The 22,676-nt window shown below is 46.6% G+C and overlaps 3 protein-coding genes across 3 annotated transcripts in view; 2 read left to right on the forward strand and 1 right to left on the reverse strand.

The window, feature by feature from the left end:
- Positions 1–864: 864 nt before the first annotated feature.
- Positions 865–8,533, reverse strand: mkrn2 (makorin, ring finger protein, 2). Its single transcript, XM_083668221.1, has 8 exons — positions 8,447–8,533; positions 7,838–7,966; positions 6,590–6,744; positions 5,927–6,309; positions 5,141–5,355; positions 4,259–4,369; positions 2,642–2,786; positions 865–2,201 (listed from the first exon to the last, which is right to left on the reverse strand). Exons 1-8 carry the CDS (start codon positions 8,470–8,472, stop codon positions 2,046–2,048), a joined length of 1,320 nt encoding a protein of 439 aa, XP_083524347.1. The 5' UTR covers positions 8,473–8,533; the 3' UTR covers positions 865–2,045.
- Positions 8,534–8,868: 335 nt separating this feature from the next.
- Positions 8,869–10,381, forward strand: mkrn2os.1 (MKRN2 opposite strand, tandem duplicate 1). The gene is made up of 4 exons (XM_083668086.1): positions 8,869–9,117; positions 9,331–9,377; positions 9,548–9,707; positions 10,034–10,381. The coding sequence occupies exons 1-4, from the start codon at positions 8,885–8,887 to the stop codon at positions 10,239–10,241; spliced, it is 648 nt and encodes a 215-aa protein (XP_083524212.1). The 5' UTR covers positions 8,869–8,884; the 3' UTR covers positions 10,242–10,381.
- An 810-nt stretch (positions 10,382–11,191) lies between these two features.
- Positions 11,192–22,676, forward strand: part of iars1 (isoleucyl-tRNA synthetase 1) — a 48,523-nt gene continuing 37,038 nt past the window's right edge. The window contains exons 1-10 of the mRNA XM_083668710.1: positions 11,192–11,216; positions 12,051–12,176; positions 12,955–13,111; positions 13,566–13,685; positions 14,556–14,638; positions 14,940–15,057; positions 17,214–17,361; positions 19,496–19,583; positions 21,524–21,584; positions 21,765–21,860. Of these exons, the coding sequence (XP_083524836.1) occupies positions 12,058–12,176; positions 12,955–13,111; positions 13,566–13,685; positions 14,556–14,638; positions 14,940–15,057; positions 17,214–17,361; positions 19,496–19,583; positions 21,524–21,584; positions 21,765–21,860 (990 nt within the window). The 5' untranslated portion in view covers positions 11,192–11,216; positions 12,051–12,057. The remainder of the gene's footprint in view (positions 11,217–12,050; positions 12,177–12,954; positions 13,112–13,565; positions 13,686–14,555; positions 14,639–14,939; positions 15,058–17,213; positions 17,362–19,495; positions 19,584–21,523; positions 21,585–21,764; positions 21,861–22,676) is intronic.

Genomic DNA, 22,676 nt, shown 5'->3' on the forward strand with positions numbered 1-22,676 from the left:
TGGTTCCTGAGGTCATCACCAAACAAGATCTCAGGATAGGTTAGTTCCTGAGGTCATCACCAAACAAGATCTCAGGATAGGTTAGTTCCTGAGGTCATCACCAAACAGGATCTCAGGATAGGTTGGTTCCTGAGTCAGAACTGAGCTGGGAAAAACTGATTTTAGTTACTGTGCCCCTGGAGCTTGGAATGAGTGTAAAGAGACCATCAAATTGGATGCCTTAGTCTCTTTGGGCAAGTTCAGCAATAATATGAAGTGAATTTGAGGTCGAGGTCTGTGCATGTTTTTAGAGGATGTTGCCATAATGTTTATCAGTTTTAATGTGTGAATGTATTATGTTTTTGTATTGAATTTGTACTGATGTGTGATGTTTTTGTATTGTTTCAAAAATGCTTTGTAACCAGGGCACCATTTGAAAATGAGACTTTGGTCTCAATGGGTCCCCCTGGTGAAATAAAGATAAAATAAAAAAATAAAAAAAACTCCATTATACAAAATGGGGTTTTAACATTGTACCTTATTCTATTTGTATTCACCATCGTAAAAGAGCATTTTTGTTCACATAGACAAATGTCACAAAATAAACAAAGGCCCTGTCCATGGACCACCTCTGGCCCTTACTCTCCTGTAGATATGAGGTGTCATTGTCATGAACACGCCTCTATTACCGCTACTCCACCCAGCGGGGCGCAGGCGACAGAGGTCGTCTCACCTGTCATGTTTCACCTGTTCCACCTGTCACCTGTCCCACCTGTCACCTGTTCCACCTGTCACCTGTCCCACCGACACAAATCGTCAATGCAACTGCGTTTGGACTTGCGTCCGTTTTACACCGGCTGAAAATAGAGCCCACGTGGTGTTGTCAAATGTTTTTATTTATTTAATGAACGGACTCATTTTCCTATCGAATAAACAAGGAAAGTTTCATACATACAGAGAGGAAAGTGTGGAAATATAAACCAACATTCTCATCATGATTGATTTAACATTTATGAATATACATTATTGGAAACACTTTAGCGTATTATATCTAGACACCATACTCATTTCTATTGTCTACAGTCTCCCCAGTGTCACTCAACAAGACAGTTTAGATAATATGATACTACTGGTAACTCATTCTTTGACCTATGCTCTCAAATACCCTTTTTTTTTCTTACATAAGATGTGGGATATTAAGGTCAACATTATTTTTATTATACCATGATAGGATAAATTCACTGTGTCACTAAATCTCAGACATGAGCAGCCATAATAGTAAACACGTATACTGGACATTTAATATGTAAGGAACTAGTTACAAAATAAAAATGTAACTTTTTTCTAAATAAAACACTGCAGAATTTTTCAGTCTCATGTTTCAAGGAAATTAAACTTGTCTGAAATAGATTTGGGTGCATTGATTTCATAGTAATTATTTTTAGTTTTTGACAGTTTTTTTTTTTTTTTTTTTGAATGTACATATGACCTTTCACACCACTGCATTAGTGCATTCATGTTGTGCCACAGCTGAAGAAGGTCTTCCTGCTCTCCCTTTGACCTACCGGACTCATTACAAAAGCCTTCCACTCCGATGTAAATTATCTAAAGCATATCAGGAAAATATATAGCAGCTTTCTCTAAACAGAACCATTGTAGATAATACCTATGTACAGATGTATTGTTTTCTTCTCCTCTTCCCCCGCACAAAAATGTACCACAAGTTAAAAATATCATTTTAAAAAAGCCTCACAACCACCGACATGAAAAGGCTTACAAGTGAGTACATTTCTTTTATTGTCCAGTGTTGTATGCAGTTGCAGTATGGTAGGAGACATTGGTCAGAGCAAAGGCCAGGCCAAGACTGGCTGGGCTGGGCTGGGCTGGGCTGGGCTGGGCTGGAGAAGTGGTTGGCAGGTCTGAGAAGGGAGAGAGCTAGGCTGGGATGGACTGGACAGGGAAGGGCAGAGGAGAGTGGTAGGCAGGCCAGATCAGGGCAGCTTCAGGAGTGACCCCCCACCCCCCACCCTCCTCTCCAGGCCTGGGGGGGCCTGGGGGGGCCGGCTTCAGTGCGGGGCAGGAGCGACCCCGGGGCTCTCCTCCCCAGGGGCTGACATCTGCATGAAGAGTTCCCTCAGCTCTGACACCTCGTCATCGTGGTGGGGCAGCCCGCGGTGCTCACGCTCCTCGATGAAGTCCCACAGACGCACGTTGTTCAGGAACTACAAACAAAAACACAAGGAGTTCACTTACTTGGTGTCCTTATATGAGCTGCTAAAACAACTACTGGATCAATGAGTTAAGCCAGCTAACTCTCCAAATAATGAACACACACACACACACAAACACACACAAACACACACAAACACACACAAACACACATTTAGTGCCGGGGGTGAATAAAGTCACCCAAATCTTCAACATTCGAGCGCCAAGGGTGACTTTATTCACCAGAAATGCATCAATTACAATGCTTCATTTTGGAGCCAATCAAAGTGTTGTTACTCGGTAAGTACCGCATAAAACACTTGGCACTCAAGGCGGTGAGTGTTCCGGAATTCTTTGGCAGTTGAGTGAGTTAAAGACAGGTGACTGGTATAGTGGATATTGAGCTGGACAGCCCTCTGGGCAGCGTGGCTGAGCAGCGCCAGCCGGGTCTTACCCTGACGTTCCCCTCAGGACCCAGCTGCTTGCGAGGTTTGTCAGGTTCAGCCCGCGTGCCGTCTGGGTAGGCGTGCATGTAGAAACACTTCCCTCCAAATGGACAGGTGCCTCGTCCCTGGTCAAAGTATTTACATGGCTTCTTACTGGAAGAGAGAGAGAGAGAGAGAGAGAGAGAGAGAGAGAGAGAGAGAGAGAGAGAGAGAGAGAGAGAGAGAGGCGGGGGGTAGGTCAGAACCAGGGGAGGCTGGTGGAGGTAGAAATCGGAGGAAGGGGTTGTTGTAATGCATGGAACGGAATAAGGAATGGTATCAAAAAGGTGTGGTGTGCACAGGCAGGTTTCTCGTCCCTGGCCGATTTACACGGCGTCCTGCTGCAGTAGAGCGGTGGAATTACTGAATGTCTCCAATCAACAATCCAAACATCGATTCTAATGTTAATTATTATGGATGTTTTTCTTTTTAAACTGACACACGGAAGAGCAGAGACTTTGCATTCACCAGATAGATCACCCAAAATTTAACAGGGGTCAGTTTCCTGAAAGCCTCGTAGCTAAAATAGCACTTAATTTCTCCCAACAACCCAGCCCGCAAGACCGTAAGAGAATAACAATTATAAAATCAATGTTTGCAGGTCAATCCGCTGTGCCTGAAAGAACGAAATTCATTAAACGAAGCACTTTGCTGGTCGAGGAGAGGCGTGGGCTTGGATCCACAAAAGAGATAAAGCACTACTTAACGCTACGAAGCTTTCGGGAAACCGACCCCTGGTCTATCTGCCATTACATATGGATGAGGTCATAAATATGGAATACAGTGACGGAACCTCTAATGAAGCCTGACCTCCGTGTTCTAATGGAACACCACAGCACCACATAGAGGGGTGTGTCTGACTGGTGCATCAAGTCAATCAAAGCCTCCTCAAAGGCCATGCTGTGGGGTTAACCCCCTCCCTCCCTCCCTCTCTCTTTTATCTCCTCTGTCAGTACTGAAGCAGAGGAGGCCAGCTGCTGACCTTTCTCTTTCTATTTATGTTGGGTCCCAGACAGTCCTCCACCCACCTTCCACACACTCCACCCTAGTCCCTACCACCTAACCCCTAGTCCCTCCCGCCTAACCCTTAGCTCCTACCTCCTAAGCCCTACCTCCTAACCCTTAGCCCCTACCTCCTAGTTCCTACCCCCTAGTCCCTACAATACCTCCTAACCCCTAGTCCCTACCACCTAACCATTAGCCCCTACCTCCTAACCCTTAGCTCCTAAATTCTAGTTCCTACCCCCTAGTCCCTACAATACCTCCTAACCCCTAGTCCCTACCTCCTAATCCTTTGGAACATAAAGGCTGTACATCTGAGAGGATTGGATAGGTGTCAACATTCAACAAAGTGGCCAACATTCATTAAGGCTCAGTATGATTGAGGTCGGTGGGCTTCAGGCCGAACCCTTCATCAGGACTGTGTTCCTTAGTAGATCACCTCACTGATAGACTGACCATTGTGGCTGACACAAACAATATCATACACCCACACAGCAATAAATCGTATGGAACTTCTCTGCAGTGAAACAATGGAGACTGTGGCTGAATCAAAAGGGGTTGTGATGAAAGGTAAAGTTGCTGACCTGACTCCGGACTTGAACTCGTCGATGAGTCTGTTCTTCTCATCCTGGTCCTCTACCCAGTACACACTGGGGATGACAAACTCCGATACCACTCTGCATTCCGGACACGACCTGAACGGACACGGACACACACACAGAGGAACTAAAGTCAGTTCTATGTCTCCTTCCTCTCTCATGGGTTGGCACAGCAGTTCCAATAGAGTAGCGGATAGATGTTAATTCAGCTAAAAATGTGAATATCTCTCTCACTGTAGCCTCTAGCCCCCACTGAGTACCCACTCACCCAACCTCCCCTCCCACTGAGTACCCACTCACCCAACCTCCCCTCCCCTCCCACTGAGTATCCACTCACCCAACCTCCCCTCCCACTGAGTATCCACTCACCCAACCTCCCCTCCCATTGAGTATCCACTCACCCAACCTCCCCTCCCATTGAGTATCCACTCTACTACTCTCCTCACCTCACTAAGGTCTCCTCACCTCACTAAGGTCTACTAAGGTCTCCTCTACTCACTAAGGTCTACTAAGGTCTCCTCTACTCTACTAAGGTCTCCTCTACTCTACTAAGGTCTCCTCTACTCTACTAAGATCTACTCTACTCTACTCAGGTCTCCTCTAAGGTCTCCTATACTCTACTCAGGTCTCCTCTAAGGTCTCCTATACTCTACTAAGGTCTCCTATACTCTACTCAGGTCTCCTCTAAGGTCTCCTATACTCTACTAAGGTCTCCTATACTCTACTCAGGTCTCCTCTAAGGTCTCCTATACTCTACTCAGGTCTCCTCTAAGGTCTCCTATACTCTACTCAGGTCTCCTCTAAGGTCTCCTATACTCTACTAAGGTCTCCTCTACTCTACTAAGGTCTCCTCTAAGGTCTCCTCACTTGATGATCTTGTTCTCAAACTGCTTGGCGCAGCGCCACTGGCGGATGCAGCTGAGGCAGTAGGTGTGGCAGCAGCTGGACAGGATGCCGAAGCGCCGCTCCGAGGGCGCTGCCTTCTCGTACACCACCTCCATGCAGATGCTGCACACCTTGTCCTGGCTGTGCTGCGCCGCAAACGCCTTCTCCATGTCGCTCTCAAACGCCAGCATGCACATCTGAGGGAGGGAGGTGGAGGTAGAAAGGAGGAGGGGAAGAGAGGAGAGAAGAGGGAGGGGAAGAGAGGAGGCAAGGTAGAAAGGAGGAGGGAGGGGAGAGGAGGGGAAGAGAGGGGAGGTAGAAAGGAGGAGGGGAGAGGGAGGGGAGGAGAGGAGGGGAGGTAGAAAGGAGATGGGGAGGAGAGGAGGGGAGAGAGAAGGGGGGGGAGATGAAGAGGGGAGAAGGGAGGAGAGGGAGGGGAAGATAGGAGGGGGGGGGGGGAGGAGAGGGTGACACTGAATGAAAAGAGGCTTCACACACGGTTCCTTGCTAGATCTGTCTGCATGCAGTGCTTACATAATGTTCACGATACAAAGTACTGTACATACATTGTATATTGGGAGGTTATCACCTATATTTGTGTAAATATAATATCTGATAGAATTATATTTGTGATTACACACTGAGTACATTGACTCCATTTATAATACACTTCCTCTCCATTTGGCACATAAAGACAGACAAGTAAACTTCAGACAGAGAAGTGATAGAAAGTTTTGCATGTATGGAGGACAGACCTGGCCTCCCTACCTTCTCATGGGCTCTCCTCTGCTCCTGGTCGTGGGGGTGGAGCACCTGGAGGCTGCAGATGTCACACATGTCCCCGTGCAGGTAGGGACAGCTGCTACCGTAGTGGCACTGCCCTGCTGCAGCGTAGGGGCACAACTGGGGCTGGGGGGGCATGTCGTGACCCGGTCCGTGCCCAGGGACAGGCCCGTGGCCGGGGACAGGACCTGGGTAGGGGCCGGCGGTGGCCGAGCACTCCAGCCCGGTCCTGATGGCCTCCAGGTAGGAGTGAGGCTTGGCCTGGGCGCTGTTGGGGTCTTGGTAGTCCCAGCACTCCTGCTCCGGGCCGGGCACCATCTCTGGGCCTTCGCTGCCATAGGGTAGCAGACGGCTGTCACAGCCTAGGGCTAAGACAGAACCAAACGATGGAGGATAGGAGAAGACGAGTCAAGAGAAAAGCTTAAACACTGGATTCACAATTCATTATGATACATCTCCGTCACAAAAACACCTCCTGGTGGCGAACTACATAACTACCAATCATTCTTGGTTCACTGCAACTTGGAATAAATTACATTCTCATCCCATGAGATTTTGTTGCCTCTCCCCAACGCAAACAGAATAAACAACCGCTTTGATGAGCTAAAGACTGTTGGTGAGACAGCAGCCTTCCAGCCTATACCGTACCTCTGTCTCTGAGGACCAGGGGCTTCTTGCCGTGCCTGCTTGGCCCCACTGAGGGCCCGGGTCCTGGGACAAAGGCTCCAACGTTGGGGCCTCTGATGGGCTGATCCATTGGGATACCTCCACCTCGACCCGCGGCAGGCTTAATGTGGTCATACCTACAAAGACAATCAAATGCACGCGTACAGGAAAGGTCAGTGTTCTTCTGTGCTTAGACAGTGCATAGATTCAGTGTGAATTTCTACATTTCCTCTAAATCTTGTATGTTGAGAAATTCAGGTAAATTCCAAACAGCTCAGTGTCTGAACTCCAGTTACATTTACATTACATGTACGGCATTTAGCAGACGCCTTTGTCGAAAGCGACTTATAACAAATACATTTGTTTAAGTAAGTGACTCCAGTTAAGGACCCACAGGACTAAACTTATTTGCTGTTGCCCTTACCAAACACACCTGATTCAACAAGACCACTACCCACCAAGCATTTGTAGTTGTGCTGTCACTTGAGTCCAATGGACTAGTTAGAGAATAGGTGTAGCTAAAGCATACCATGTCATTTCAGAAGAGATCGGACCAAACAGACAGTGGCCAGTGCGTGTGTTGGGGTCCAAAAAAAGGAAGTCAAATATGGGCAGTTGGGCAGACTTTAATAAACTCATCAACTGCCAAAGTATTCCGGAACACTCACCACCTAGAGTGCCAAGTGCTTTATGTGGTGTTTACCATAGCAACAATACTTTGATTGGCTACAAAATGAAGCATCATAATTTATGCATTTTTGGTGAATAAAGTCACCCGTGGCGCTCTAGAATGTTGACAATCCAGGCGACTTCGTTCCCCCTCAGCACTGAATGAGTTAAACAGAATCAATTCAGGACTTTCTCGGACTCAGCCGGAAGGCATAACTAACTTTTTCAGTGCAGAACACACAGTTTCATCCGTGGTGCAAACCATCTGCTGTTTTTGGGTGATAGCCTGTTGTAAGGTCATTGCCTGTGAGTATGCTTAGACGAAACAAGACCATGTTTGGAGGCCATTTGGGGACTGACCCATGACCCAGAGACATTTTTATAGAACCCAAGGCACAATCAGAGGGGTTAAAATTAACACTTCTAGTTGTGCAGTCCTTTGCGTCCCATGGACTAGAGTTAGAGAACAGGTGTAGCTACAGCATGCCATGTCACTTCACAAGAGGATGGAGCAGACAGACCGTGGCCAGTGCTGCACAGGTGTGTACGTTTGAATCTTACCTGCAACGGTCGCCATAGGCACAAACTCCTCTCTGGTAGAACTTGCAGATGGTTGAAGGTTTGCTTGTGGTCAAGTCATGAGAGAACATACACCTATTCCCTTCCCGGCATACTCCATGAAGAAAATACCTGCAATGAATACAAAACCAAAGCCGACAGAGAATTAGAGAGCTGGCTAGAGGTTACAGCAACATTAGTCCTCGTCGAAAGCCAGCCGTGTCACTCCTGCAACGCATTTATCCAAGGCCAAACACGGGATGCCCTTCTCATTCATTGGAACTCGGACCGGTGAAATTATAGTCTGACGTTTGCATAGCGAGCTAGCTAGCTAGCTGCATGACTTAAAACGTATCGTAACGACTAGCTAGCTATCTAATGAGAACATCCTGTCAAATGGTTATCCGAAACTAGACGGCTGATCATGCCTTATGCTAGCTGACGTTAGATAATGCAAATTAGTTAGCGCTAGCTAAATTAGTTAGCTTGCATGCTAACAGCGGCTAATACAATAAAGAAAACACATACAAACAGCTGGTCGAGGCGAAATCCGTTCAAGCAACAGCAAAAAAAACAATCAGTATGGAACGTAACACAATGCTTAAGTTTTACCTGCAGGTCACTTGCTTCGTGGTCATTTTTATGCCTCAATAACATTGGCGCAACTGTGTTTAGTTGTTCTTGTTGTCACACAGTTGTCACGTTTGTGTGCAACCAGAAATACCACCTAAGAACCCCCGGGTTCGACTGACGGAAGGTTCCGGGTGGTGATAATTCCACAGTTAGGCAGTGCACCCACCTCCCTAAACTCTATTGTCACAACTCCACTGAGTGAGTGTCAGTGGAGTTTTTAAAACAGCTAGGTCCGAACATGAATAATGCACACTATACGTCCATTGTACAATATATAATGCGTGTTAGAGAGTTATAGAAATACGTTCACATGATCGTATGAATGTTGAGCAGCCTTTGCGCCTCCGACCGCACCGGTAGGCCCCGCCCTCAAACACCTGTCACCTGTCACCTGTCACTTCCCCTTTGAGCTCTCAGATGGACAACACTGTCCTAAAGTTTAACCACTGCGGCAGAATAATCTTCAGTTTTGATAACGAAAATAAGACAAACAATGTCCGTTCAGAGCCAAAACGATGCCCAGTTTGTCAGGAGCTAATGAGGTTTAGCCTCCTCGAGGCACCTGTCATTGTCCCGAGCCCCTTCAGCAACGGGCACGAAGCTCCACGCGCCTTCCTGGTAGGGTCCGTACAAGGACCAGCGTTTCTCAGGTACAGTTTTCACTAATACTTCTATTCTATTCTATTCTATTCTATTCTATTCTATTCTAATATATTCTATTCTGTTCTATTCTGTTCTGTTTTCACTTGTAAGTTGAATGGCAAGACCTGTTCTGTTACTATGTCTAACCTGAAACAGCGTCCCATTATCTGTGCAGTGTCCCTTTATATGTGCTTTTTATGTCATTGTCTCCTCTGTCACAGTGAAGGGCATGACACAGAACTGCATGTTGGAATCACAAACTCAAAAGGTGCTTCTGAGGTTTTACCCCACAGTCAACATCTACACATTGATGCATTTTATGTAAAGGACTATAGACTCAAATGGCGCTCATCTTAACACTACCAAGACAAACACTGTCTCTGATTGGATAGCCTTACACTAGTGTCCTCACAATGACCAATCCTGTTCTTCCTGCAGGTGTGGTCTACAGTTACACCTTGTCAGGTATCCAGAGAGACGACCACGGATGGGAACAGTGTATGAAGGTGCCACTGGTTGCACCTGAGACGGGCTCCGGGGAGCTGTGGGACAGCCAGCTTGAACAGTTGTCATTAGATCCCACATGGTCCCCACACAGGTTTCTGCTCATACATCCTTAACGGGCCGACTGTAGTCAACACAGCTGAATATAATGAATGAATACATGAATGAATGAATGAATGAATGAGTGAATGAATGAATGAGTGAATGAATAAATGAATGAATACATGAATTAATTAATGAATTAAATTCATGTTATGTTTTTTTATGAATTAGTGTAGGCCCAATGTTACTGTGCATCAAAACAACTCAACCATACATCATGTGTTTGAAACACACTAATGCAGCTGTGTGTGTGTGTGTGTGTGTGTGTGTGTGTGTGTGTGTGTGTGTGTGTGCGCGTGTGTGTGTGTGTTTTAACAGGTTCCATGAGGAGAGAGAGTTTGGCTCCTGCTGCTATGGCTTTGCTCTGGCCTTCATAAACCACATGAGGAGAACAGCGGCCAGAGACTCTCTGAGCAGGGATCTTTTCACAGCGCAACACGTCCTCCCCCGCGTCAAGACCACCTCCACGTACATCAGAGTCTACCAGGAGATCTCTCAGCATGGCTTTTACATCGCTGACCATTAAGATGCTCTGGTTTAGTGCATTTGTTTAGCGCTCGGGGAAGTCACCATTGATAGGTTTGATATTGTTGTTGTTGGTCAGCAAAGACACACCCTGGTGATATTCATCAAGGTAAAGCATTTGTAAATTGTAATAAACTGTTAATTGTTGGTTTATTTGTACATTTTGTGTCTGAAAAAAAAGAGTAAATGTCAGCATCTACAGTACAAACACACATTCCATGTCGGTTTCACTGGAGACAGGGGGTGACATGACCCCCCCCACATTTTTGAATTACATTTCTGACCCCCCCATTTTTATTGTTATCAATGACGGTGTCTGGGAAAGTCTCTGGATCCCAGTGGTTCATGACACACGACTGACCCCTGATGGCCACGACTGACCCCTGATGTCTGGATCCCAGTGGTTCATGACACACGACTGACCCCTGATGGCCACGACTGACCCCTGATGTCTGGATCCCAGTGGTTCATGACACACGACTGACCCCTGATGTCTGGATCCCAGTGGTTCATGACACACGACTGACCCCTGATGGCCACGACTGACCCCTGATGTCTGGATCCCAGTGGTTCATGACACACGACTGACCCCTGATGTCTGGATCCCAGTGGTTCATGACACACGACTGACCCCTGATGGCCACGACTGACCCCTGATGTCTGGATCCCAGTGGTTCATGACACACGACTGACCCCTGATGGCCATGTTCTCCAAACGGTCCATGCGATGCCGAAGACGGCCAGCGGCATTCAGCTTTCAGCAGCAACTATTTGAGCGGTGTCTTTCGAAACATTACCCAAAAGACCACCGTTTCACAACGATGTAGAACACCGTCACAACTTCGTAATGTGCTTTTTAAATATTCAATAAACTGTAATAAAGCACTAATTACACATTTCCGGTTCCGCTCACGCTGTCTGCCAGTTGCATCATTTCCCCCGTCACCCTCTGTCGGCGCCGGGGAGAAGAACACATGTGAGTGGCTACAATGTGCCGGAGATACTGCAATGTTACACTGTTGTTACAATGATACAATACTCATTTAATGCTGGCGCGATACGTGTCCATATAAACGCTGTCTATACTATGGTTACTCAGCCATGAATGCTTGTCGGAAGTACTGTAGCCAGCTAGCTACTATGTAGCATGCTAGCTCGTTTCACAGTCACACAACAATGATACGTCATTCCTACTGTAGCTGCTGGACGCAGAGAAGCCCCAACATGCAGTGATCGTTATTAATAAACATGTCTGCAACTGCGGTCGTTAACTGCTCTTCCACTACTGGAAGGAGAGCTACTTCTGGGGCTGCTAGGTTTGCTGCACTGTGAATCAAAGTGATACTCAAGTTTGCTGTAAACAAACAGCATTGACAGCTTCGTAACTTCAGAGCTGAGCTGTGGAGCTGACGAGTCACTTTACTAAAGGGGCAATCTGGTGTTCAGACCACAACAACAAAGCGGTCTCCCCGCCACTTTGTTGGGGGAACAGCAGAGGGATGGGGCTGGAGAAATGCAACTGCAAGAAATTCATTGACTGAGTTCTGGATGCAAGGACTGACTATCCATGAAATGAAAAACAGAGTTTTAATCATGTTTTGAGGCTATACAGTGTTTGGGGTTGAGAGAAAAGCTTTTATTTGGGGTTCTGATGAAGGAAGACAGTTGAACTAAGCTCATAGGGCATTTATAAGATTTTCATCAGGAATCAGGATGGATGCAAGGACTGACTATCCATGCGATCAAAAATACATTTGATTCCACAGTGAAACCTGAGCTGAAGTCTGTCTGTTCTCTCTGTGGTCCTCAGTGTCAGCATGGTGGAGCCAGTTCCTGATTCCATCAACTTTCCCAATGAGGAGGAGCGTATCCTGCAGTTCTGGAAGGACCAGGACTGCTTCCAGGAGTGCCTGAGGCAGTCTAAAAACCGGCCAAAGTAAGGACCATGTCAAGATGGCTGTTGGGGAAAACCTGACCTGATTTCATTCAAGTTCAGGGTATTATTTGTCTCATACCTGTTGACCTAAGATTCAAAGTTGTCTTAGGTTGTCAGTTGTGTTTATTCACATGTACACCATGCTTTAATTTATCTCTGACATATTCAATTTGAATAACAAACAGTTCAGTATGATCAGAGAGTTTGGTAAATCTACCAACTCTTTGGATTTTATCACACCTGTCAAACAGTAACAGTGGCCACATCCGTGGATAATTATTGTTGTGTGTTTCACTCAGACGTCAAATATTAAACAGCTTGTGGATTTATCCTGCCAAGTCTAACTGGAGTCTGCTACTTTCAGTGTAACCCTTTACACACTGGCATGTGTGTTATTGCAGAGCTTCAAATGACATCACCGAAGCCTAGCTCTCATGTGTGACAGACAGCATAATGACTATGAAACATGCAGATGTAACACAAGGATGAATGAGTGTTGCTGTCCATCTGTACCTCATGACGTCCATCTGTAACTCATGACGTCCATCTGTACCTCATGACGTCCATCTGTACCTCATGACGTCCATCTGTACCTCATGATGTCCATCTGTACCTCATGACGTCCATCTGTACCTCATGACGTCCATCTGTACCTCATGACGTCCATCTGTACCTCATGACGTCCATCTGTACCTCATGACGTCCATCTGTACCTCATCATGTCCATCTGTACCTCATGACGTCCATCTGTACCTCATGATGTCCATCTGTACCTCAGGTTCACCTTCTACGACGGACCTCCCTTCGCCACCGGCCTGCCCCACTACGGCCACATCTTGGCCGGGACCATCAAAGACATCGTCACCAGGTTTGCTCACCAGAGCGGGTTCCACGTGGAGAGGAGGTTCGGCTGGGATTGTCATGGCCTGCCCGTGGTAAGAAACTCATTGATACAACAAATATTTTTTTGCAATAAATCATTGATGTTATTTTAATTATAATAATTCATATAATATTCATGTTGTATAAAGCAATAATGCAGGAGAGGCAGTAGGTATATTGTGAATATATCACAGCTGTATTGTGTTGTGAGGCCAGACAAGCAGCAGAGTATATTGTACGTTGTGTTTGTACTGTGTGTCACTGTTATGTATTTATTCTATATTACTGTCTGGCTGACTGCCACACTTGAAGTTCCCCAAGTCTTTCTATTCTGCTCTACATGTTGTGAAAATACAATATTCCGAATCCACCTTTAAACCAATCGGCTTAATTTTTTTTTTTTTACAAGTAAACTTTCTATTTCTACTGTAGTTATGATTTTAAGTGAAACCTTACCTACAGTGACTTGTAACGCCTCTGACGTCTTTGTGTGTCCTGTCTTCACAGGAGTATGAGATTGATAAGACCCTGGGGATCAAGGGACCGGACGACGTGGCCAAGATGGGGATCGCTGAGTACAACAAGCAGTGCAGGAGCATCGTGATGAGATACTCCGCCGAATGGGAGGTGAGGGAGAGAGAGACCGTTTCAGCGTCCTAGTGACTGAATGGGAGGTGAGGGAGAGAGAGACCGTTACAGCGTCCTAGTGACTGAATGGGAGGTGAGGGAGAGAGAGACCGTTACAGCGTCCTAGTGACTGAATGGGAGGTGAGGGAGAGACCGTTACAGCGTCCTAGTGACTGAATGGGAGGTGAGGGAGAGAGAGACCGTTACAGCGTCCTAGTGACTGAATGGGAGGTGAGGGAGAGAGAGACCGTTACAGCGTCCTAGTGACTGAATGGGAGGTGAGGGAGAGACCGTTACAGCGTCCTAGTGACTGAATGGGAGGTGAGGGAGAGAGAGACCGTTTCAGCGTCCTAGTGACTGAATGGGAGGTGAGGGAGAGAGAGACCGTTTCAGCGTCCTAGTGACTGAATGGGAGGTCAGGGAGAGAGAGACCGTTTCAGCGTCCTAGTGACTGAATGGGAGGTGAGGGAGAGAGAGACCGTTTCAGCGTCCTAGTGACTGAATGGGAGGTGAGGGAGAGAGAGACCGTTTCAGCGTCCTAGTGACTGAATGGGAGGTGTAGTATGTGATCTGTCTGGGTTCACAGGGCCCCAATTTCCATGATTACCGTAATATTTCTAATAGACGGAATGGGATTCAATGGGAGCTTTGATTAATGCGTCTCGCGTTTCCAGGATATGCAATGTATTTTTTTTTTCTAACCACAGTTTTCTCAAAACCATTGTTCAAATCAAGCTACAAGAACAATCATGTTGTAGAGTATTCTGAGTTGTAAGGTGTTTTTTGTTTTGCTCTGCTCAGCACTATTTGGTGAATAATAGTCTACATATTATCTAAAAAAGGATTTGCTCCTTTGTGTGATATCCCCAGAACTCTGTCAGGCGGATGGGGAGGTGGATTGATTTTACGAATGACTACAAGACTCTCTACCCCTGGTTCATGGAGACTGTCTGGTAAGCAAACACAATACAAAATGTATTGTTTGTTAAATAATAGTCTGATGTCTGATACTTACAGAAGTATAGTGGTGTTTTATACATCTTTTTGCCCCCTTTTTGCCCCATTTTTGCTCATAAACTTCTAGAAACAATTATTGGCTGTTTTTGTGTAAGGAACTTGAGTGAGCTATTGCTCTCAGGTGATTGACGCATTAAAAGGTGTTATTCCTTCCTGATGAACGTGTGTGTGTGTGTGTGTGTGTGTGTGTGTGTGTGTGTGTGTGTGTGTGTGTGTGTGTGTCATTCTCTGTCCCAGGTGGGTGTTCAAGCAGCTGTATGACAAGGGTATGGTGTACCGAGGTGTGAAGGTGATGCCCTACTCTACGGCCTGTAGCACTCCTCTGTCCAACTTCGAGTCCAACCAGAACTACAAGGTACTACTCAGAATACCACAGGGGCATGTGGAGGCATTGTTTGGTCATTCGGAATGGAACAGTCATTCAGAGGCATTGTTTGGTCATTGGGAATGGAACAGTCATTCAGAATGGAACAGTCATTCAGAGGCATTGTTTGGTTTTAGGAATGGAACACAGGGTTTCTGTGCCACGCTGTGAACTTGGCGGTGCCACCATGTAAACATCACAAGGCAAATTACACTATAGATTTAGTAACGATAGAGTAACTGTCTTTGATCACCAAAGACATTGTTGTTAAAAAAGAAAACGAAAGTGAAAGCGTGATGATGTTCCTCAGTGAATTCAGCGTTTTAGCAGGTATTTTTAGGAGCATTTTGACGTGAATAAACCGGAGTCGGGTTTTTTGATAATGCAATCCAGCACCACGCTGTACAAACGTCCCGGGGAGAACCCTGGAAGAACCCTGGAAGAACCCTGGAACGGTCATTAGGAATGAAACATGTTGATTATCATGACTATTTTCCTGATCTGTCTTTCATTGATGACTCTGTTGTCAGAGCTTTGGGATGAATGTGATACCATCATCACGACCACACTCATCATTTAGGACCATTTCAGTGATGATGATTCCGCTAATAGTTTCATAAATCAACTTTATTGATTACCCAATCCCAATGTCAGAGCTTTGTGGGTTGTTCTGGACGTGCTTCATGCCACCAGTGTTACTCTGCATGGCTGTGGTGGGAATGTGCACACACAAACACACACAAACACACACAAACACACAGCGGTTGGATGCCACAGGATGGGTGCAGAGTTCCTAACCTCCTGGTAAGGAATGCCATCATACTGGTACCACTGGTCTCCTGGCTCAATTCCCAGTCTGGCTCTTACAAGCTACCATCATGGCCACCTCATCATTCTCAGCTTCGTAACCAGAATAATTTATTTAAATATTTCTTTAGAGCCAGATAATTTACCCAGGTCTACGTGGCTGTTTTATGTAGCTGGAGCCTTTTTGATGTTTGACAGAGGTTAGGACGCAGAAAACGCCACACACACACACATTTCTGACACGACAACATAAACCCACAAATCTACTGAGCAGTCTGGAAATGTAGGTCTGGAAATGTGAAATGGAAAACGCGTAGGAGCCGTGGCGTCTTATGTAAGGGTTAGTTAGATGGTGTGATTTGTTCTGCCTGGCTGTGAATGTGCCCAAACACGCAGCTGCCAGTAGCCACAGGATGGGAGCAGCACCCTCTGACTCACCCTGGCTGTTATCTCTCCCCAGGACCTGTCAGTGATACTGAACTGTGATAATGTTGCTAAGAACTATGATGATGAAGTATGATTGTGACAGTGCCAGCATGTGTATGATAGTGAACTATGATAGTGATCTATGATGGTGAATTATGATAGTGATCTATGATAGTGAACTATGATAGTGATCTATGATGGTGAATTATGATAGTGATCTATGATGGTGAATTATGATAGTGAACTATGATGGTGAATTATGATAGTGATCTATGATGGTGAATTATGATAGTGATCTATGATGGTGAATTATGATAGTGATCTATGATGGTGAATTATGATAGTGAACTATGATGGTGAATTATGATAGTGAACTATGATGGTGAATTATGATAGTGATCTATGATGGTGAATTATGATAGTGAACTATGATGGTGAATTATGATAGTGATCTATGATGGTGAATTATGATAGTGATCTATGATGGTGAATTATGATAGTGATCTATGATGGTGAATTATGATAGTGAACTATGATGGTGAATTATGATAGTGATCTATGATGGTGAATTATGATAGTGAACTATGATGGTGAATTATGATAGTGAACTATGATGGTGAATTATGATAGTGAACTATGATGGTGAATTATGATAGTGACAGCATGTGTATGATAGTGAACTATGGTAGTGCCAGTATATCTATGACAGTGATCTATGGTAGTGATCTATGGTAGTGATCTATGGTAGTGATCTATGATAGTGATCTATGATAGTGATCTATGGTAGTGATCTATGGTAGTGATCTATGGTAGTGATCTATGGTAGTGATCTATGGTAGTGATCTATGGTAGTGAACTATGATAGTGAACTATGATAGTGATCTATGATAGTGACTGTATGTGTGTGTCTCCAGGATGTCCAGGACCCGTCAGTGATAGTGAACTTCCCCCTGCTGGAGGATGAGGGTGTGTGTCTGATCGCGTGGACCACCACCCCCTGGACCCTGCCCAGTAACCTGGCCCTCTGTGTCAACGCCCAGCTCCAGTACGTCAAGGCCAAAGGTCAGACACGGCTTCTTCACTTAGTTTGGCCTCGTTGCAATACAGATGAATTCCTTTCTTCCTTCTTTCTTTCTTTTCTTCTCTCCTTCCTCCATTCCCTCCCATCTCTCTCCCTCTTCTCTGTGACGGGATCATCAGGTGATCATCAGGTGGTCATCAGGTCACCATTAACAGTAACAGAACAGGATTTTCTGCATGCCACACCTTGATCTGACGGTGTACTGTAGGTGTGTCATTGTGATCAGTATCGGATGGTTTTGATAGTTTCCCTCTGACAGTCGTGCTCTGTTTTTGCTGTGACTGTCATGTATGGAAGTCATATGTCATTTCATGTCGTGGAAAAGCTGCATATATTAGTGGTTATGTAGTAATGTTGGCTGTTGCTGTGAGATCTCAGAGGGCTGAGGCGGGGGGGTAGAGGGAAGGCAATCTCAAATCAGGTCATTTAAAAAAGACCTGTCCTTGTTCAAATATAAAAATACTCCAGAGTAGAGTTTTTTTTTTTTTCCTTTTTTTTTTGTGCTGTTGCTTTGGATCCCAGTGAAAGAGGATGGTGATAGAAAGGGTGACCTACTTTCCCACCTCCGTGTCCTAGCCTACACCCACCAGCAGGGGGCGCTGTGGCACCATGATCAGGGCTCTACCAACCGTGGCATGCTGCATGGAGGAGCAGCCCGGAATACCAATGTGCTCTGGTCTCTCTCTTTCTCTCCTCTCCTCTCCTCTCTCTCCTCTCTCCCCCTCTCTCTCTCCCCTCATCTCCTCTCTCTCTCCCCCCCCTCTCTCTCCTCTCTCTCTCCCCTCCTCTCCTCTCTCTCCCCCCCCTCTCTCTTTCTCTCCTCTCCCCTCTCTCTCTCCCCCCCCTCCCCTCTCTCCTCTCTCCTCTCCCCCCTCTCCCCTCTCCCCTCTCTCTCTCCCCCCCCTCCCCTCTCTCCTCTCTCCTCTCCCCCCTCTCCCCTCTCCCCTCTCTCCTCTCCCCTCTCCCCTCTCCCCTCTCTCCTCTCTCATCTCTCTCTCTCTCTCTCTACCAGCCAGGGAGCCAGCTCTGTTCTGTTTTGTTCTGCGTCGATGTTATCAACTCGGGCCGGACTGGGCCGGGCCTGCCAGCAGCCGGTCCGGGGCCGCGCAATCATTTATCGCCCCCCAGTCAGGGGAGGAAGTGGCATCTCTTATTGATGCAGACTCTTCCTGCCAGGCTAAGGCCGTTTGGACCCTATTATTCACAGCTGATTGGGAGGGAGCTGTTCTGTGGTTACCTCTCTTACCTTCCCCTCTCTTTACTCCCTCTCTCTCTCTCTCTTTCTATATATATTCCTGCGGGAAATGGTGGAGGAGGAAGTTTTTTAATGGATATTGAAATGCTGCATTATTTAACACAGGTGTACTGTACATCAGAGAGTTGTATTGGAGACAAGTGTTCTACTACAGTTCTTTCCCCTGCTCTCTGCCCCTGACTCATTCTCATAGGATAGATAGAGGATGAACATGTCCTTTCAGTAGGTGATAATATCAGGCCTATATTTGTATCCTTTGGAGACATTGACATGCTCCCAGAGCTAAGTTTTAGACTGGAGGTACATGGTGGCATACTGCCCAGTGTTGGGATACAGCAGTGTGTTGAACAGATGGTGTTCTGTCTCTCCTCCACCTCATATCTACCCTCTTCCTCCTCTGGCGAAGACTCTGAAAACTCTGACTCCTGGTGATGACTCTGGCTCTGGGGATGACTCTGCCTTGACTCTGCCTTGACTTTGGCGATGACTCTGATTGCCTTGACTGACTGTGCCTTGACATTGACTGACTCTGCCTTTGACTGACTCTGACTCTGCCTTGACTTTGAGTCTGACTCTGCCTTGACATTGACTGACTCTGTCTAGGCCTTGACTCTGACTTGGCCTTGACTCTGACTTGGCCTTGACTCTGACTTGGCCTTGACTCTGGCGATGACTGCCTTGGCTCTGTGCCTTGTCATCCTCACAGTCATATTCCCAGGGTTTCATTACAGTATCAAAGTCTACACCCCCAAAGTGTCTCACAAAGCTATGGTGGCCCCCCCAAAGTGTCTCATATAACTATAGTGGCCCCCCAACAGCAGTGGAGGTGTAATGTTTGTGTATTTCTCTGTGTGTTCCAGACAACGCCACCGGAAAGACCTACATCATGATGGAGGCCAGACTGGTAAGCCTGTTCAAGGCTGAGAGTGAATACACCATCCTGGACAAGTAAGTCCTGCTGCTGCTGCTGCTGGGGCATTGGTCTGAATGGGAATGATCTGAATGGGAATGATCTGAATGGGAATGTCTCTTCTAGGATAGTCTCATTTCCAGACACTTCCTCTCAGATGCACGAAATGTCTGGTGGACCAAAGTGTCAAACTTGGCCTTCATTAAGCCAATAGGAAGACTGTTGTACTCTACGTCAATCATCTCCCACAGCCCCTCCCCTCCCAGTGTTTGCACACACCACACATTTCTGATTCTGAGCTACGCTTCGCAGCCATGTGATTCGCTGAAATCAGATGACAACAAACACTTGACTCAGTAAATTCACTCCCACTAAGGCCAGGTTTGAGTTGTTGTTATTCCAGGCTTATGAATGCTTAGGAATCATATTTCTATGGTGCCACTGCTCCATCTCCTATAGTGGACAGCCACAGCCTGTTGCATTTGATTGTCTGGTATAGAAATCACCAGGAATTTACTTAGTAATTACATGTCGTAACTTATACATTGTACTTGTTTGTTACTTTGGGATTCATTATGTCAAGCACCTCTAAGCCAGGGGAGGCTGGTGGAGGCAGAAATCGGAGGAAGGGCTCATTGTTAATGCATGGAACAGAATGAGGAATGGAAGTTCGATACCATTCCTCATTCCGTTCCATGCATTAGAATGAGCCCGTCCTCCGATCTCTACCTCCACCAGCCTCCCCTGCTCTAGGCCTCACTTGGTACCAGGCTCTTGCTTTATTGTGTTCTTTGAAGTTCGTACGAATCGCAGCCTTTTTACGACCACACAGTTCTCCGGCAGCTCCCTGTTAGGTTCCCGTGGAAGGGAGGACCATAAGATGAAGTGCTAGTCCAGCGCCCAGCCGGCCTGTATTAATCATAGTGATTGTGTGCTGGGACATTGGTCTATGTATGGCTTATGTGTCTATATCTCCTGTAAGCTGTGTGTGTGTGTGTGTGTGTGAGGCAGCTCCCTCTGCTGCGGGGAGATAGGGGTTCTGACATTAGGAGAAGCACAGGGGGATGATATCTCTGGATCTGGACGCATGCCAGGGCTGCCGATCGATTGGTATCTCTCTGGGTTTGATTGCTGTTCCTTGGGGCCACTGGTGTTTGTTGGTCAGGGCAAGGGGGATTTGTGCGTGTGTGTGTGTGTGTGTGCGTGCGTTGTGTGTGCGTTGTGCGTGCGTGCAGGAGGTGCAATACTTGGCTTTATACTCATTTGCAGTGTGGGGAAAACAAGTTTATAGTTGAATATTGTTGGTCAAACAGTTTGTCAAGTCAAATAGGCTAACAAATGTTATGGATCATTGGTCCAAATTGCCTCGTTTCAACATTGTGGCTTCAATTTAGTGTTAAAATGGAGAAAAAAAAAAAGCTTGTCACCATGGTTGAAAACCCATGTGAAACTTCAATATTTGAGTATGAAATTGTTTTACCGAAAGAGAACCAGATAGTTTTCGCTTGAGTTCGAGTAACATTTCACGGAGTGGGAACTTTGGGATACACCTGCTGTACCTCACGATGGTGAAATTGGCAGCAGTCTTGGCTCTAGGCTGAGTTGAGGGAAAGACACTGGAAGGGGGAGAGACGTACACTATTACACAGCTCAGTGGCTAGGGAGGGAGGGAGGGAAGGAGGGAGGGAGGGAGGGAGGGAGGGAGGGGAAGGTGTAAGCTACACAAGTGAGGTGTTTCTGCACACAGCAGTGAAACTGGCTTCCCAGGGCTGTCTGTCTGTCTGTCTGCGCAGGGCTGTCTGTCTGCACAGGCAAGGCAACCTGGAAGGAGCATTGTGTTACATCCGTGTATGAAATGTGCTCTATAAATAAAGTTTGATTCGATTTGAACTGGAGGCGAGAATAATGCAGTTTAGAATTACCCAGCGGAACGGTGCTTAAACACAACGTTGATTGGTTGTTTGTTTTTGTGCTTCAGGTTCCCTGGCGAAGCACTGAAAGGCAAGAAGTACAAGCCTCTGTTTGACTACTTCAGCAAGGTGAGGGGAAAAAACTGTATTTGTGTGTGAAGAATTAGTTTTTATGATTTGTGGCCCCGTGGCCCCTTGAAATGTTGTTGACAGTATTTTAATAAGAATAACACTCTTTCCCTCTCCCTCTCCCTCTCCCCCCCTCCCCTCCCCTCCCCCCTCCCCCTCTCTCTCTCTCTCTCTCCTCAGTGTGGGGAGAGCGGAGCCTTCACCGTAGTGACTGACAACTACGTCAGGGATGATGACGGTACAGGGGTGGTCCACCAAGCCCCCTACTTTGGCGCTGTGAGTCCCGCCCTCCCGTCCGGCTGCATCACACTCCCCCCCCGCACACGTTTCTGTTCGTTTACCCAGAAAGAGAGAGAAAGAGGAGCAGAAAGAGAGCGAAAGAGGAGGAGGAGGAGGAGGAGGAGGAGGCGGCCCTGGGATCTGATCCCATTGCCTACCAGTTTCACCCTTTATCACCACACAATGTCCGAGCAGCGGCCCAGTAGATACCGGTGGGAAGGGCACCGGAAGATGAGGAGAAGAGGATGGCAGCAGGATGAGGAGATTTGATCTCATGGCCTGCAGTATAGATGGCAGAGCTAGCCGCTAGCCGCTAGCCGTAATGCAGGTTCAAGAACACAGAACACATCTGTACCCTCCCACCAGTTGTGATGTTCTAGTTGATGGTTTGATCGTTAGCATCGTTAGCGTAACGCCACAGGGGTGTGTTTTTATGGCAAGTACCTCCAGAACCTTCTAGCTGTTAATCCCGTGGACTGTTTGCTGACTGTTTGCTGACTGTTTGCTGTGGCTCGCATCGTATTCGAGAAAGCTTTTCACCATCAGCACTTGACCCATATCATTATGTCACGTGGTCCTCTGTGGCTCAGTGGGGTAGAGCATGGCACTAACAACGCTTAGGTTACAACGCTTAGGTTACATTATTAGAGGACAGCAGGGTCAGAGACACTCCTACCTCCAACCTCCCACCAGTTGTGGCGTTCTAGTTGATGGTACAAGGGTACAGCAGGGTTCTCCCCAAACAATGCTCGTCATAGTTACTCTGTCTTTGATCGCCGCCGCCGACACCGTTATTAAAAGCGAAAGTGAAAG

Source organism: Argentina silus, assembly GCF_951799395.1.
Source record: "Argentina silus genome assembly, chromosome: 4".
NCBI lineage: Eukaryota > Metazoa > Chordata > Actinopteri > Argentiniformes > Argentinidae > Argentina > Argentina silus.